The 17786-nt window shown below is 41.3% G+C and overlaps 2 protein-coding genes across 2 annotated transcripts; one reads left to right on the forward strand and one right to left on the reverse strand.

Annotated features, from left to right (window-relative positions):
• Window positions 1-415: 415 nt before the first annotated feature.
• LOC133503350 (C-C motif chemokine 25-like) lies at window positions 416-4982 on the reverse strand. The gene is made up of 5 exons (XM_061824885.1): window positions 4842-4982; window positions 4496-4583; window positions 2626-2743; window positions 2359-2479; window positions 416-1023 (listed from the first exon to the last, which is right to left on the reverse strand). Exons 2-4 carry the CDS (start codon window positions 4557-4559, stop codon window positions 2359-2361), a joined length of 303 nt encoding a protein of 100 aa, XP_061680869.1. The 5' UTR covers window positions 4560-4583; window positions 4842-4982; the 3' UTR covers window positions 416-1023.
• A 148-nt stretch (window positions 4983-5130) lies between these two features.
• Window positions 5131-16247, forward strand: gclm (glutamate-cysteine ligase, modifier subunit). The gene is made up of 7 exons (XM_061824884.1): window positions 5131-7909; window positions 8850-8912; window positions 10822-10906; window positions 12088-12144; window positions 12235-12437; window positions 12522-12636; window positions 14727-16247. The coding sequence occupies exons 1-7, from the start codon at window positions 7775-7777 to the stop codon at window positions 14894-14896; spliced, it is 828 nt and encodes a 275-aa protein (XP_061680868.1). The 5' UTR covers window positions 5131-7774; the 3' UTR covers window positions 14897-16247.
• The last annotated feature ends 1539 nt before the right edge of the window (window positions 16248-17786 follow it).

The following is a 17786-nucleotide window of genomic DNA, read 5'->3' on the forward strand; positions in this document are numbered from 1 at the left end:
TTTTTTTTAGAAAAAAGGTTGTAATATTATGAGAATAAAGTAAGTGTTCTCAAAAAAAAGATTATTTTTAATGTAGAAAAAAATGACATCTTTGGAAAAAAATCTCAGACACGTATTCAGATATAGTCATATTTTTCAGATCATTTTTTAAAAGTATATTTATGCTGTTGGGATCTTATGATAATACAGCTGTTATTTGTTTTGTTTTGTTTTTAGAAAAAAATGTCTTCTCATGAGAGTCTATCACATTTTTCCACAAAAATACTCATTTGGATTGTCTGATATTTACATATTTCTCTTTTTTTTCCCTAAAATGATATTTTTTAGTCTTAACCATAGAGACTTAATGAAAAGGATTATTTATTTTTTTAATGAACGTATTCATCTATATTCATGAATACAAAAAGAAATCACATTTCTAAATACTGCATACTGTATTGTCATATTTTGAAGGGAAAAGTGTTTTGACATCGCATTATTACACGAACAGAGTCATATTAAAGTTTCAGAGATACTTTTTTTTACATTATTATATGATGAATATGTTATGATTCATGATGATCTTATGGGGAAACGTTTAAGTAAATAATAACAACTCGCATCAGGCAGATCATTTTAAAATATAATGTTTACAATACTGGGCGTGCATATAAATATAACGAGTAAACCATTTTGGAGAGAAATCATGAAAATTGCTTTTTTTTTTTTTACAAGTCTTGCAATCCTTTGGCAATTTCTCACGTCATTTTCAACTAAAAATGCATCCAGTCTATGAATCAAAGCTGCCCAATAATGTTGGCTCATTGCTTGCAGACTATTAAAAATTACAGCGACATAAAAAGATAAGTCATTGAAATTTGTCGTGGTGTGCCGCTGCGCCGTAAAATGGAAGCATTTCGCAAAGGTGATGTACATTCTTTGTCAGTGACAGGAAACGACAAATTTACAAGCGCCTCATGTGATCCGTGAGCTTTTCCAAAATCTGCGTTGGCTCTTGAGTCACATAAATCCCCAGTTGCTCTCCTGGAAAGAAAAAAAAAGAAAGTTCCCATTATCTATTATTTCATATGCAGTGGTAGCTTTAGGGCGGCACGGTGGAGCAGCTGGTAAAGCGTTCTGAGGACCTGGGTTCAATCCCAGCCTTCCCTGTGTGGAGTTTGCATGTTCTGCCCGTCCCTGCCCGAGCCTGCCTGGGTTTTCTCCGGGCACTTCGGTTTCCTCCCACATCCCAAAAACACGCATTGATCGACACTCTAAATTGCCCATAGGTGAGATTGTGAGTGCAGCTGTTTGTGCATCTGTTGCCTGTATCTATGTTCCCTGCGATTGGCTAGGAACCAGTTTAGGGTGTATCCTGCCTCCTGCCCGATGACAGCTGGGATAGGCTCTAGCGCTCCTGCAACCCTTGTGAGGATAAGCGGCTCAGACAATGGATGGCTGGATGGTGCCTTGAGGTACGTGGGACCCGCCTTATGGGTTTTTAGAGAAATGCAGTCAACTTAACTTGAATAAAAGCAGCAATTTTCCAGCTAACGGACATCCATCCATCCATTTTCTTTGCCGCTTATCCTCACAAGGATCACGGGGAGTGATGGAGGCTATCCCAGCTGTCAACGGGCAGGGAGAGTGTACACCCTGAACTGGTTGCCTGCTAATCGCAGGGAACATGCAGACAGACAAGAGTCACACCTTGAGGCAATTTAGAGTGTCCAATTAATGTTGCGTGTTTTAGGGATGTGGGAGGAAACCGGAGTACCCAGAGAAAACCCACGCAGGCACAGGGAGAACGAGCAAACTCCACACAGGCGAGGCCAGGATCGAACCTGGGTCCTCAGAACTGTGAGACTGACACTTTCCCTGCTGAATCCACCGTGCCGCCAGATAGTGAACAATTCTTTAAAAAAAAAAAAGGGTTAGAGAGCGTTCACCCCATTTATTGGCACTCAAGTTAAAATTTACTGTCAAACAAAACATAAAACGTATGTATTTTAAATATCCACTACAACCACATGTTTTTTTTGGGGGGGGGGGTCGAAAGAAAGGGGCTGCTGAAAGGAAGAAGTTGACGAGGTCCGTTGAAAGAAAGCATGGAAAAGAAGAATTTAATTGAAACTCACTGGAGTTAAAAGTGAGGAAAGCATTTTATTCTAAACTTAATAATGTATATTTTTATACATTACAGTTCTATAACGTGCTATTTGACCGGGTGAAAAAACACAGTACAAGAAAAAGTGCGACTGTGTTTTGGGGGGCTGGAACAGATTAAAGGCATTTGTATTCATTTAATGGAGAAAACTGATTCCAGATACAAGTGACACGTCGAAGTTAAGGTACCGCTATAGTTTGCTGGACTTTTACCTAATTCTGAGCCCTCATCCTCAAGCTCACAAGCTCCTTCAGCCTCTGAACCCAAAGGTGGTCTGGGTTGGCGCAGACCGTGCGGGTGTTTTCACGTCCAGACCGGACCTTCACCGCAAACCTGGACCCACACAGACACGAGCAGCGTCCAAAGTTTGAATCATTCCTCGCCAAGTAGGTACTTTCAGTTTTCCATTTCTGGGTGCCAGATCATTTCGACTTGCAATTGTGCGGCTGAAGTGGGAAACAATGAGATTAGGGACTCACACGACGGCTCTGATGTTGCAATCGCCATCTGTTTCCTGCATCCTGTAGCTCTCGACGTTCTTCTTTGCGCTCGCTCTCATCCTCCGCACATAGCCCAGGCAGCAGTCACCGAAAGAGCCTGTGGGTGGGGGGATGGGGGTGGGGGTCGCACGGTCAGCTAGTCACAAGGAGAGGATAATCCGTCTCATCTGAGAGAAAAGGGGGCCTCAGCATGCAGCAGATGACACGTGAGTTGCGTCACTATATGGTGGACTGGTATGCCCCGGCTTGGAGAAATATCACCACAAAAAAGATTGAAGAAATCATTATTCTCATTGTTTTAATCTTGTGAAATGAGTCATATGGGATGATTTTACCATCTTTTACAATGTTAAAGGATCCTGGTAACGTTGAGCAAAATCGGTGGGCGGCCGTGACATTCCCATAACCGAAATTGGTTCATCAGAAACATATTAATTATTTTTACTTATTTCATATTTATCTATCTCATTAAACTGCTTGTCAATAGATTTAGTGTGAATTATAAAATGAGAAAACATTTATAAAATAACCTATTTCACGTTTTCCCGTGACCCTTGTGAGGATAAGCGGCTCAGAAAAGGGATGGAAGGATTTCACATTTACATCCAGTATTTTTTAATCAAGTACTGTTTAAATGAGTTACAATTAAATTCATTATGGATGATAAAAATAAAAATACATTAAAATGTACTCATATTTTTAGCCTCTAAAAATTACTTCATAAACAAATGATGTGGCTCATCTCTCCAATTTGCAAATCAAATATGCCCCTGAAAGAAAGTTTGCCCAAAAATGGTTTGAACCTTTCTCAATATTCACAGTTAAGCTATCCATCCATCCATCCATCCATCCATTTTCTTTCCCGCTTATCCTCACGAGGGTCGCGGAGAGTGCTAGAGCCTATCCCAGCTGTCAACAGGCAGGAGGCGGGTACACCCTGAACTGGTTGCCAGCCAATAGCAGGGCACATAGAGACAAACAATCACACCTAGGGGCAATTTAAGAGTGACCAATTAATGTCGTATAATTTTGGGATGTGGGAGGAAACCAGAGTGCCCGGAGAAAACCCACGCAGGCACGGGGAAAACATGCAAACGCCTCACAGGCGGGGCCGGGATTGAACCCGGGACCTCAGAACTGTGAGGCCAACGCTTTCCAGCTGATACACCGTGCCGCCAAAAATTAAAAAAAAAAAAATGTCAGCTAAAATAAAAAAAAAAAAAAACATGTTGATTTGTGTATATGGTCAGTACCAGTCAAATGTCGCACTTTGTCATGAAGTACAATGATTATTACACAGTAGTAACTGTTTAACCCTGTTTTTACTTTATGTAGTGATGACATTGAAACAGACACAACATAAATGTGAACCTCTTTTCCAAAAACACTATAATTCAATTATATTTATATGTACCTATTCACAGCAAATTTTACAAACAATTTATTGGCCTTTTGGTCGCGTTTTGGAAAAGAGCTCCGAACAAAGATACGTCTCCTCAAATTGAAGGTTGCAAAACATTAATGAAAACAATAAACCAGGGACCAAAGCGGTTCTAAAAGCAAATTAAGGGAAGAATGTGGATTATGAAAAACAGATGCGGTCACACATTTGCTCCCCCACAGCCATCTAAAGTAAAACAAAACTACTCGCACGGGGGAGAAAAAATGTACATCAACTGATACTCTCACTCGATTAGTGACGTCACGCCGCGGAACAAGGCACTTATTTGCGCCGATAATTTGAGCGCGCGCCGCATTTTGCCGGCCAATAATTTTTTTTTTTTTTTTTTTGTCTTTGGGCGGCAGTGGCGCAAACGGCCGCTCGCGCGTCGCCCGCGGGCCCACTCACCTTGCGCCACACACAGCGTGGTGCAGACGAGCAGCACGAGGAACAAAAAACCGTGGAGTTTCATGGCTGCTGTTGCCGTTCTGGTTGGCTGTTCAAAAAACAAAAGACAAACTTGGATTATCGAGTAAACCAGACAACAAAGAAAGAAACGAACAAAGAAAAAAAAATGCTGCTTCTACATCGGTTTTTTTTTTCCTCAGCACGAACAACCATCATGATTTTTATTAATTTTTTCAAAGAATTCTTTCCATGTTATTCCGTGTAAATCCATGCATTTGTGATGAATTGTGAACAAATATGGTGCATTAAAGTGAGAGATGAAGTGGAAGCATGCAAACGAACGTACCTTCTGATCGACTCGCAGAAAATGGTCTGACCCACAACTCTCAGTTTAAACAACCGCACTCGGTGTTGCGGTTTTGTACTGTTATTGCGCACGTATGAACGAGCCCCCTCCCCTCAGTCGAATGGACACGCGCAAACACAGTCCCCCTTTGAACATGCACCACCGTGCGCTTCTTGCAAGTGCGTAGTTGAACACGTTGCGCAATGTTAATGGCTTTACAGTGCAAGTTTGCCGTAGGTAAGCAAACGGCATCAGAGAATCGCCGCCGTCATTGGCTTCTGGAAAAGTTTCAAGTGTTGCAAGTTGGGACTGAGTCCACTCTGAAATGGAACACTGGATGTGGAAAAAGGGAAGAATCCTAAATTTATAGTTACTTCATCCCCTGCAATGAATTGATTGAATCCAGATGTTCGCAAGGATCGCGGATGCATTTGGAGATGTAAATTAAACTGTTTTAACCATTTGAATCTCTCTCTCTCTCTCTCTCTCTCTCTCTCTCTCTCTCTCTCATACACACTCACACATACATATATTACCCACCTAATCCACCACTTAGTACAAGGGCATCAAACTCATTTTTGTCGTGGTCCGCATTTTAGTTAGTTTCCCTCACAGGGCCGTTATAATTGTGAAGTGCTTCACAATATGTTTGAATATATTTTACAGCTTTGCAGCGGCACGATGGCGCAGCTGGATAGTGTTGGCCTCACAGTATTGAGGACTCGGGTTCAAATCCCAGGCCCGCCTGTGTGGAGTTAGCATGTTCTCCCCAGGCCTACGTGGGTTTCCTCCGTTCCCTCCCACATCCCAAAAAGATGTAACATTAATTGGACACTCTAAATTGCCCGTAGGTGTGATTGTGAGTGTGGCTGTTTGTCTCAACGTGCCCTGCGATTGGTTGACAACCAATTTAGGGTGTCCCCTGCCTCCTGCCCGTTGACAGCTGGGATAGGCTCCAGCACTCCCCGCGACCCTCGTGAGGATAAGCGGCTAAGAAAATGGATGGCTTGGTTGATATTGTTTTGTACTTCTCAGCCACTGTAAAATCAGGGCCTTGAGTTTGAGGCCTGTGTCTTAGTGCCACCACCACAACATGACTATAAAAACTATCATAAATACTTTACAAAAACGCAGTATAACAGCATAAAAGTGTGCCAAAAGGAAGCGCTACTGCTTCTCCCGGGAGCCCACCAAATAGTAGTACTAACAAGTGTGTGAACGAATGCTCTCAATCCTGAATTACAAATCTGAATTATGCAATTATCATTATGAAATCATAATAATCACGCACGATGAAGGTTTGATGTTGCTGCGAAGAAAGGCACAATTGGACTACAACAGACAGGTGGAACTCAAGAAAAAAAAAAAGGATGTCGGTTCACCTCTACCCGCTCTTAAGGACTTGCAGGCTCTTTTTATCAGCATAAACGCAATATTGATATCTTTAAATTGCTCAGTGACTCTGTACATTTGTGTGTATCTCCTGAATATATGTTGTTTGGTGTAGACAATTTTATTTTATTTTATAATAATTGGCCCGAAAAGTGAGATGATAATGTTTCTGATAATTTGTCAAAGCACAACTCATTAAATGGTATATATGCTTTATATTTATTCATTTATATCTTCACGATATACTCATGCATTATTATATACTTCAACAGGAATGCTTAATTTAAAAGGTTTAAAGTTAAGACAATTGCTGCATAGAAGCACTGGGGACATCTGCTGGTCAAGTCGTGTACTACTTTTATATTAAGTTTTGCTGAACACGGTCAGTGATATTTTATTTTAACAGTATGTTGTTTTACAGAATTTTATGGAGGAATATTTGCCATTTTTAGGGATTTATATTAAGTTTTTATTCTGTAATGTTACATTATTTTCATTACATATGTGTTTTCAATGAACTGTAGTTCATTTTGGTCAAACATGTTGTTTTTATATTTGGTTCACACATGCATTTGTACCGTATTTAACTAACTGGAATACAACTTCGTATTCTAATCAAAAATATATAAGCTTACACAATATATACTTTTATAAATTTGAAGTATGAGCGGTCTTCAGTTTTGACAGTGTTCTGCTCATACAAGCGGCGTCATAACACGACTATGGACGGAGGTCAGAACCTCTTTTTGTGGTTACACAGAAGTGAAGTCAAAATTACAGTACATATTTTGAGAGAAGTCATAATTACAGTACCTATTTTGAGCGATTAATCAATCTCAAAAGATTGATGGATTCATTGATTGATGAATTGACTGAATACAAAAAAATACGAAACAAAAGATAATGTAATGGAAAGTGAAACATTTTTTTCAAAGAAAAGAAGGGAGAAACAAATGAAAGCATTGTGGGATGCGTTTGGTTCGTAAACTCGAAGTTTCGTATATCAGAACCGATTATTCCCCCCCCAAAAAAAATCTACTTTCATCATTTCATAATGCGCACTCTATTTTGATTCATCTATTTCCGCTTCCGTTGTGTCCAACCAAGAAAAAAATACAGGAATCCAAAAGTTTTTTTTTAATTATTTGAAAAGGTGATAATTTTAAGATTAATCAAGAGCTGTGCGTCGGGGAACTATAAAATGAAAAGCAAACTGTTTTTTTTCCCGTCGATACTACTGGTGGGCGTGTCCCAACGGCCGGCTTTTCCCTCCCTCCTCCATTACTGTGTCACCGTAAACGGAAGAAGCAAGTCATCCTGACTTTATGCTTTTTTTCCCCATAGTAAATCTTACGCAGCCGTATTATTGGTCCCTTCGAAGAGGGCGCAGTCACATATAAATAGTTAACAACAACAACAAGCGCCTGCTTCTTGTCACATCGTCGCTTCTTCTTCTTCTTCTTCTATTTATGTATTTATTTATTTATTTTTAATTCGAGCGACTATTATTTTCTCCCACCACAAAACAAAAGACGGGACAAATGGACCCCGACGGCACGAACGCGGAGGCGAAGAGGACGCTGCTGAGCCGTGCCAAGTCTCTGAGGCTGCACACGGGAAATTTAGTCAACAGAACCCGGCTGAAGAAGAAATGCCCGTGCTCGCCCGGCGAGGAGGTAAACTTCGCTTTTATGGCGTCGAGCGAGCGAGGCTAAGGGTCCGTCTAGCTAGCGGAGCAGGTGTGTGAAAACAACCTGAGAGGGGAAACGTGGCTGACGGTGACTTGTGTCAACATTTCCTCAATGAGGAAAGTGTCATAACATGGCTGGTAAACGCCCCCCCCCCCCCTTTTACGATTTGTTTATTAACTGTTGTGAGATAATACAGGCATTTTTTAAAAATTGATAGCCACTTCTCTGGTACTGATGAATGGCGAAGGGCTACCCCAGATTTGCTGTATAGGTTGGTAACCCTGGTGCCCTCTACTATGTTGTAAATGGCATTGTGAATAAAATAACATATTGCGCTAAGTTACATAACTTTAATAACATTCCTTTATTCCTGGAAGTTATTTCGTCATCTGCATTAACACTAACTGCTCTGTTTGTATAAGCGGAGAACCTGCGTAGCACACACAAGAGCTCTGTCTGTCAGGATATCATTTCATAGGTTATGTCATCACCAATATGATTATACCACCTTTATTTAAAATATGAACCACATCTTTTAACCCTCCTTGAAACACTGTCCTTTGTTTGAAACCCAAGCATTAATGTGAGATCCTCACTCTGGCCACAGGCTTGTCATTTGAAACCCTTCCACAATTATGAAACGTGTTCAACAGCATTTACAGTGTGTGTTTATTTATCACATTATTTTTCCGTGTTGGATTCTCGGTGCAGCTGGCCTCAACACCCAGAAGCCGCTAAGAAGCACTTTAACGTGACTTCACGTGCTTTGGAATGGTGGATGTCACAACATTGTTGCTACACCCCGCTCTGTATGCTTTTTGGAAGAATCGCCTCATCAGTTGTCAGGGAACATTCTTGGAGTCTTGAGAATCATCTGTAAGGAACGTTTGGCGACTTCAAACCAATGCAAGTTTGTCTTTTTCAGCTTCAGGAATGCATTCAAGCTACAATGAGCAGCTGGTTCTCCACAACAGACGGCCCAAATGAGGTGAGGTGACCGTTTTGACCCATTGCATCAGGGGTGGGGAACGCATTTCCTTTCAGAGGCTGTTTCGCTCCTCCAAGAGCCATACTAAATGTATGGAAAATTCTATATGAACAATTAAGAAATGCACAATGAGGATTTAAAAAAAAATATATATATATATCAGCATTAACTTTAAAGATCCACGGTCATAAAATGCATGATTTTTAGTATGTTATTAATGAAAAAAACAGCAGCCGGTATGAACTCATCCGTTTTTTAACCACAAAACATGATTTTGACGTATATGGCTTTTTTAACTCCCGCCATGAAAATCCTTTTGAGGGATTTGTTTTCGACAAGAAGCAGGAAGTGACGTTAGTAGCAGACACCCACTCAAGCGGTCTCGTATGTTTCCACTAGTTTTACCTGCTGGAAGGTAGCTGGAAGGTGTTAGTCAAAATGCCTGCTCATTGTATTGCTGGATATTGTTCAAACACTCGGGAGGATGGATTAATTCTTCATATTTTTCAAAAAGACCCGATTCGTCGTGACAAATGGATTGCATGGGTGCAAAGGACGAGAGCTTCGTGGGTTCCAAATGACAGCTACATGTGTATACAGGTACTAAAAAAAAAAAAAAAAAAAACATAGTTTGGGGGGGGCGTAATCCTCTCAGAATGTAACAAAAGATCCGTGCACCTAAGTCAGGGGTGCTAAATGTGTAGATGTACACGTTGGCGCTGAGCACGGCTTTGGCCGGGGTGGCTCATTCCGGCGCTGAGCTGGGGTGGCTCATCATGGCACCGAGCCGGGCCAGGGTGGCTCGTCAAGGCACCGGGCCGCGGTGGCTCATCTCTGCCGCGAAGGTGGATCGGACGGGTGGTTTGGCCAGGCCGTCGTTGTTGCCTGCGGGCAGCGTTGTTTTTTACCGAGGTGGTTTGCCCAGATGCAGTTTGGCCGGAATCCGCATATCATCCAAATATGGCTAGAAGTGACAGGGTAATATTTCCCCGGTCATTTCACTCAGTTGTGAGATGTTCTCTTCTTCGAAAAGAGCTTCCGTGTCAGAAGGGGCGTGTTCGTCTCCCATAGTAGGTGGCAAAGCGTGTTTTCAGTGGCGACTGTCCCAGTGTGACATCACGGAGAGAAAATGCAGCCAATATGGCGACCACTTGCATGTCGAATGACACTTCCAAAACTTTGCGTATGGACGACGCGCTCTCCGCTCATATTTAATTTTTCGTACGGACATTGAAGTGAGTCACGTTGTATGTATTTTTCATTACAATATTTATTTTAGAATGTTTATTGGGATGACACTTGACCTTTAAGTATTTACCAAGGGTGAGGAAGCGAAGTGTACTACTGTTTGAACTGAAGACCAGACCGACTAGCTGGTTGTACTGTAATTATCTTATGGGGCGTGTCCCCACACGGTCAGGTGGCAGAGTTCTGGCATAACCGCTGTGGTGATAGACTCCAAATGATGCCTTTAGGTGTCTTGAAAAGGAGCCGTCATGGGAAATGTTCATTCAGTACTGGATAGCAGTTCCAAAAGTCTCATTTGTCGGTTGGGATGAGTGGCGCGGCTGAGGAGGGTGACATGAAATGGTGATCATGTCATTGCCACCATGTTAAAGTGGAAGCCAAGATAAAGAGAAAGGAGCGTGGTGAGTGATATTTCACATGGAGGGGAGGTGACGTGCAATTTTGGCTGTGCTGAGCTCTGCTAATCTGCTTTCAGAACAACATCCAGTGGAGTCCAATTGCAATGTGAAAGGAAGTTGCAAGAGTCACATGTGTATAGAACGAAATGCAGGACATAGTAATGTTGAAGTCAAGGTTGTCAAATGTCCACAGGTTGCGTTTGGCAAATAAAGTGAATATACAGTATTATCATCTTTTCTTTTTTTTTTTTTTTTTTTGATAGGACGTACCAGACACAGTAGTCTGTAACATCCCGCAGGCCACAGATGCCATCGTACCTGAGGAGAGAGACGAACTTAAAGTTTCAGGTGTGTACTTTAGTCGTTAATCAAACTTGTAATTTGATGTACAGAAATTTAAAACTGCAGTATCCTAAAAATTGATGCTATTCCCTTGAGCAGCCGTGTACCTCAAATTTTGTCTCGTGACATATTTTAAAAAAGTCAGCAAGAGACTGCTCATAACTCCCAAAAATTTGGGGTACTTGTAAGTCGGGGTGAAAAAGTTCATCTTTTAATCGGGTAATGTCCAAATCCTCAGAGTTACAGGCTCTCAACTCAGATTTCTGTAATCCGACATGAAAGTAGACTGATTTTCTTGTATTTCATCAAAATAAGACATTTGCAAATAGCTGCTTTTATTTTGGAAAACAATAATCAAGAGGGCGGAACGGTGGATTAGCTGGAAAAGCGTTGGGCTCCACAGTTCTGAGGTCCTGGGTTCAATCCCGGACCCGGGCTGTGTGGAGTTTGCATGTTCTCCCCGTGCCTGCGTGGGTTTTCTACGGGCACTTCGGGTTCCTCCAAACATCCCAACAACATGCAACATTAATTGGACATTCTGAATTGTCCCTTGGTGTGATTGTGAGTGCGATTGCTGTTTGTCTCCATGTCCCCTCCGATTGGCTGGCAACCAGTTCCGGGTGTACCCCGCCTCCTGCCCGTTGACAGCTGGGATTGGCTCCAGCACTCCCCGTGACCCTTGTAAGGATAAGCGGTGAAGAAAATGGATGGATGGATAATCAATAGTTTTGCTGAGTTTCTCTGGTCATGGGCAAAACCAACAACCGAATCATAATCAATTTATTTTTGTGTATTTTCCACATTGGTAATTAAAAAAAAAATCTCCTACTTTTTTAAAAAAAAAAGCATGAAAATTTGTTTTTCATCCGATTCATTCATTAATTTAGAAAAAATCAACGGATCAATGCATGATTAAAATAAGCATTGGTTGCAGCCCTATTTATAAATCAAGATAGGATTGACTCGTTTAGAGTGGAAAATTACTTTTTTTCTATACAGAATAATATTTTCAAAACAGTATTTGGGAACATTACACATTCTTTTAGGTCTTAAAAAGTTGTTTTTTGACTTCTCGAAGCCAACACACACCCCGATCGGCTTACCTAATGGCTTCCACATGTGAACGTGAAGCATTTGTAACTGTCAAAGAAATGTTACAATATGAAACAATGGGTTTGTTTTGACAGCCAAGTTGTTCCTCTTTGAGTCGGGTCAGTCGTCCATCAGAGATGCAGTGGAGATGGGTAAGTAGGAGTTTTATTGATCAAAATAAATGCATCTTTCAAACAAAAGTGTTATCCAGTATTCCCCTAACGGTCTGTGTCTCTCTCCAGCCTGTCAAACGCTGGCTGTGTCCCAGCTGGACTCGGTTATCATAGCGCCGCGCCGGCTCCTGGACAGCGACGACCAAACGCTGGCTCCGCTTCAGCCGGCGTGGGAGGAGCTGGAGGCGCTCGTCCGCAGCCAGAGGATCGCCGCCATCGGCACCTCGGACTTGGACAAAGACCTGCTGGAGCAGCTCTACAACTGGGCTCAGGTCGGTTGCAAATGTGTCGCGTACCGGGCCGCGGTCACGAGTTTTACGTTTAACACGTACTGAGTGTGCATGGTTCTGATCCAGGTGAAGCCCAGCAGCAACCAAGTGAACCTGGCTTCCTGCTGCGTGATGCCCCCCGAGCTGACCGCCTTCGCCAAAGAATTTGACATCCAGCTGCTCACACACAACGATCCTACGGGTGAACATCTTCTTTTTCAGTCTTTTCATTTTTGTTTCTTGTTCTATAAATGGACTTTTCCTGTCAGATGTTTGAGCATTTTTTTTTTATTTGGAGTATTTGGAGGACAGAGCTGGCGAGCCTCTTTATATTCAATATACTCCTCAAATGAATCCTAACAAAGAAGTGTCTGTTCAGTCAAAACAGGGCTCAAATTGTCGCTCTATTTTTATACAATTCAAAAGTGGCATGAAGTTGCCATGGCGATTGGAATTGATATCAACACCGTTGAAGTATTTTCCCGCTACACATCATCTAACAATATAAAGTATTCACAGTGCTTCCGTTTTCCCGTGTTATGTTACAGCCTCAAAGCCAAAATTGATTACATTTTTTTTCCCCTCCCTCAAAATTATTCACACAGCTTTTTATTTTATTTTATTTTTTTTCTGGAAGCTTTTCTTTGAGCGAATCCTGTTTCGAAAGTCTACAGGTAATTGCTTTGACTCGCTTTAAATCTTTGGGATGTGCGCCGACATGCACTGGCAACTGTGGAATCTTACCTATGCGGGTAAGTGCCTTTCCAAATGATATTCAAGCCGAGGGAATTTACCGCAAATGGCCTACAATTAAGTTGTAAAAACATCTCAAGCGTGATTAATATAAACAGGATCCACCTGTGCTCAGTTTTGACGTTCATGGTTGGAGGATTTTGAGAGGCGGGTGTTATTATTGTATTCCATTTTTTTTAATACAGCCACAACATTACAAAATGTGGAAAATGAGTTGTGAATACTTTTTTAGTGTTCTGTATCCCTTATTTTGAAATACATTCACCAGTTCACTGTTTTCCAACCTCCGCTGATCCGCCCAAAGCACATACAGTAAAGCCTCGGTTCTTGAACGTCCCTGTTTTCGAAAGAAAATTTTGAGATTTTTTTTTTTTTTTTGCTTCTGTTTTCAAAAGAAAATTGGTACACGAACGCCCCCGACAAAACCCGTAAATAACATATTGCGCGCGGCCAGACCAGCTGACCCACGACGCGCTTTTGTTATGAATTCCTGCGTTGCCGAAAAAACCCGGAAATAGCATAATGCTCCCCACCTACGACACATTTTGTTATTGTCAATTCGAACGGCCCACGAAAAAAAAAACCCCGTAAATAACATAACTCGTGCGGTGCAACTAGTGCACTTTTGCTATTCTGTATAACGCAGCCTCTGTGCATAGACCTGTCCTGGTAGTGCCTGTTATTTTTCTTCTTATCGAGGACTACCATATTAATCCCCCAATTGTGGCTCCAAAGAAGGGAAGTTGCGTGTTTAAAGTTATTCTGCACTTTTGTTAATAAAAAAAAGTTTACAAGGCTGGGGGCCGAGTTGCTACGGATACGGCAATGCACTCCCAGCCTAGCGTACTCTACTACTAAAGCATACATTCTAAGCAAAAAATAGTAAGTTTCTTTCGGCTTGTCCCTTTCGGGGTCGCCACAGCGTGTCATCTCAGATGAACGCACATATGTTTGGCACAATTTTTACGCCGGATGCCCTTCCTGACGCAACCCTTCTCAGGGAGTGGAGGCCCCAGTGGGATACGAACCCACAACCCCTGGTTTATCAAACCAGTGCTCTAACCACTGAGCTACAGGGCCTCTATTCTAAGCAAAAAATATATTTCTTAAATAATTTTATTATATAAAGTATTTAAACTATACATGTATTTCTACTGTGTAGTTTTATTATCAGGAAAAGCTAAAAAAAAAAATGCTTTAAAAGGCCAATTTTTTTTAGGCCTGGAACACATTATTTCTTTTTCCATTCATTGTAATGGGAAACATCGATTCGGTTTTCGAACAAATCACTTCTCGAACCGTTTTCTGGAACAGATTGTGGTCGAGAACCGAGGCATCACTGTATTTTACATCAGAAAAAAATATGTCACTAAAAGTATATACAGTGCACTGTCAGTGTGAAAGTTGCACCTGTAAAGTTGAACGCAAAATCAGTGCTATATTCATAGTTATTAGCTATTATTCTATGTGTGTGTGTGTGTGTGACAGCAGACTGCGGAGTGAAACTGATCAAATTGGGGTTATCTCGTTTCCATCCAGAGTTGATATCAGCGTCCACGTTCCAGGAGGCAATGCAGGAGGGAACGCAGCACGTGAGCGCGGCTGACTGGAGGCTAGAGTGGCTCCTGCGCTACTCGGTCATCGTCAAGAGCCGCGGCATCATCAAGGCCACGGGCTACCTGTTCGGCGCCAGGAAGCCGGAACTCTAGCGGGACAAGGAGCCGTTCGCGACCCCGTGCAAAGTCAACGGTTTGCAAACGCGGAAGCCGCCAATCAACTTGAACGTCCCCCTTTGCACATTTACTGTCGCGTACTCTGAAAAAGTTTTCTTCTCAATCGCAATGGATTTTATTGCCATGGTCAGTGAAAGGTATCGTCAAGACTAGGATTTACTTTTTCGGTCCAATGATGCAATATGAAACATGGGTGGTAATAATAATAATATAAAAATACGTAGTATTTTTGTAAAATTCAAGTATTGGGTTATTTCCATATACCATAATTCTATTAATCAAATTAAAAAAAGGGCAGCACGCTGGCTCAGCTGGTAAAGCATTGGCCTCAGAGTTCTGAGGTCCCGGGTTCAATCCCGGTCCCGCCTGTGTGGAGTTTGCATGTTCCCCCGCCAAAAAACATGCAACATTAATTGGACACTCAAAATTGCCCCTAGGTGCGATTGTGAGTGCGATTGCTGTTTGTCTCCATGTGCCCTCTGATTGGCTGGGAACCAGTTCAGGGCACACCCCGCCTCCTGCCCGTTGACAGCTGGGATAGGCTCCAGCACTCCCCGCGCCACTTGTGAGAATAAACAGCAAAGAAAGTGGATGGGTGAAATTGAAAAAGTCTTTTTTAATCAAAAATTACTTTTTTGCTGCCTTGGTTTAATGTGTATAAATATCTCATATGCTGAAAGAGCCAATGTTGAAATCCTAATTTCCAAAACTTATTGATTTAAAATTTGATGAGCAGCAGGTGTAAATGTGAAGTTTAGCGCAAATATGAGAGCGAAAGCGCTTTTGAACCAAATCATTCTGGGAGAAGAAAAATCGACGTACTGTACTACTCAAAAAGTTTGGGATATCTGGTTTTTCGGTGAAGTTTCAGGATGAAATTAAAATGCAGGCCTTCTCACAGCTTTATGAATTATGCCATTAAAGTACTTGTTATTGCAAAAAGTACTGAAACATTGAACAGTCGGACTCTGCTTTTACAAGTTTAGCGAAGGTCCAATTATGTTCAATTTTAAGGGCTGCATTACAACGTGGATTCATCCTGAAATTTCACGCCAAAACTCCAATGTTACTACCGTAATTTCCGGCCTACAGAGCGCACCTGATTATAAGCCTCACCGAGTACATTTGTAAAGGAAATACCATTTGGTGCATACATAAGCCGCACCTGTGTAAAAGCCGCAAGTGCCCACATTGAAACCCGCGCTGAAACACGAGATGTTTACAAAGAAAGAGGGTACACAAAGAGTTTTCAAAGTTTTAATTCCTTAGCTTAGTAGCAACACAGTAGGACAGCAATAACACGGCCAGTAAAAAAAAAAAAAAGAAACAACATACCTATATCGCTGAAACACAGCAGCAACGTGCTAGCGTGGCGCGAACAAGGCCAGTTAAAAAAAACATACTGTGAAAAAGCATTGCGACGCGACAGTAACACAGCAGCAACAGGCTAGCGCAGCGCTAACAGGGCCTGTTAAAAAAAAACATACTGGTAAAAGTCACTTCCTCTGCACATATATTCCGCCGGCATCACTCTTACCTTTTCCGCTCGAGTGCCCCCTTTTGGCCGTGAGAAAAAAAAATGCACAAATTAGCCGCATCACTGCGTAAGCCGCAGGGTTGAAAGCGTGTGGGAAAAATGGTCGGAAATTATGGTAATATTATTTTTTTTGTGAGTAGTGTATGAAAGTGGGCCTGTTCCAGTGCATTTTTAAGTGCGCACATGACAATACACGAAACATACCTCCAACGCTAGACATTTGTGCTAAGTTGTCATAGGATGTTATGCTCAAAGAAAAACTCAGCTATCCATAATCAAATGATCCGGATGGAGTTATGATGACAAGCCTTCACTGTTATCCTTTCGGGAGTCAATGTCAAAGGTCGTTGTGTGCCTAAGCGTTGACTCGTGACCCGTAGCTTTACATCGCGTGGTGGTTCCCTCGGCCCTGTTTAAATGTGAAGTGCCTCACCGCAGCTGATCGTCTCTTCCTCGCATCTGCTCGTATTATCAAGCTTTCGATTCGACTGCAAAGTCAAAAAATGTATGTCTTTATTTTTTTCCTAATCATTTGTATATTGTGAAAGAGAAGTGGCTTATAAAATTCAGATTTTGTTCAGTTTCTAGATATTTTACCATTTTCATTCCACATTGAAAAAAAATGCAATAATTCAGATACAGTTCTACCATCGAAAGCTGTTTTTCAAAAATATATATAACATTTTAATGATTTGTTAAAATGACCCTCATTTGTGACTTGTCATGAGATTAAATATTGATAGAACCTCATATTTTTTGACAGTGCCAGAGATCTTGAAATGACATTTTATAAGGTATTTTTATTTATGAATCAAAACTCACATGATCCAGTAAATTGCTTGAAAATAATCTCTGCTGTACTGTAAACATGTCTACTGTCATTCATGGGTATGTCATAAATTGGCTTTATTAAAATGTATGTAAAAGACTACTGTTTGGATTTAAATAATTTTAAGATCGGAGTGTATGATATAAATGATGATGATGTATAGAATTTATATTAAATATTCAAAGTATATCTAAATATACTTAAAATGTGATGAAAATTTCTGTTACATTAAGTATAAAATATTCAGGTTTTTTGTTTTTTTTTTTACTTAAGTGAAGATAGCATTTATTTCTTTTAAATTTTTGAACAATTTGAAAAAAATGAAAAAATTGAGTGCTTTGAATGCCTTGTTGTAGAACTCATGAACATCACACCACCACTGCTGGATCCTTTTCAGGTTCATGTCATGTCTGGTACTCTGTATTAAAATTTACAAAATAGTAAAATTTACCCCTAAACCTCTGGTCCTCGAATCGCCCTTGGTGCCACATGTAGCCCGT

This window comes from Syngnathoides biaculeatus, chromosome 7, assembly GCF_019802595.1.
Source record: "Syngnathoides biaculeatus isolate LvHL_M chromosome 7, ASM1980259v1, whole genome shotgun sequence".
NCBI classification, from domain to species: Eukaryota; Metazoa; Chordata; class Actinopteri; order Syngnathiformes; family Syngnathidae; genus Syngnathoides; species Syngnathoides biaculeatus.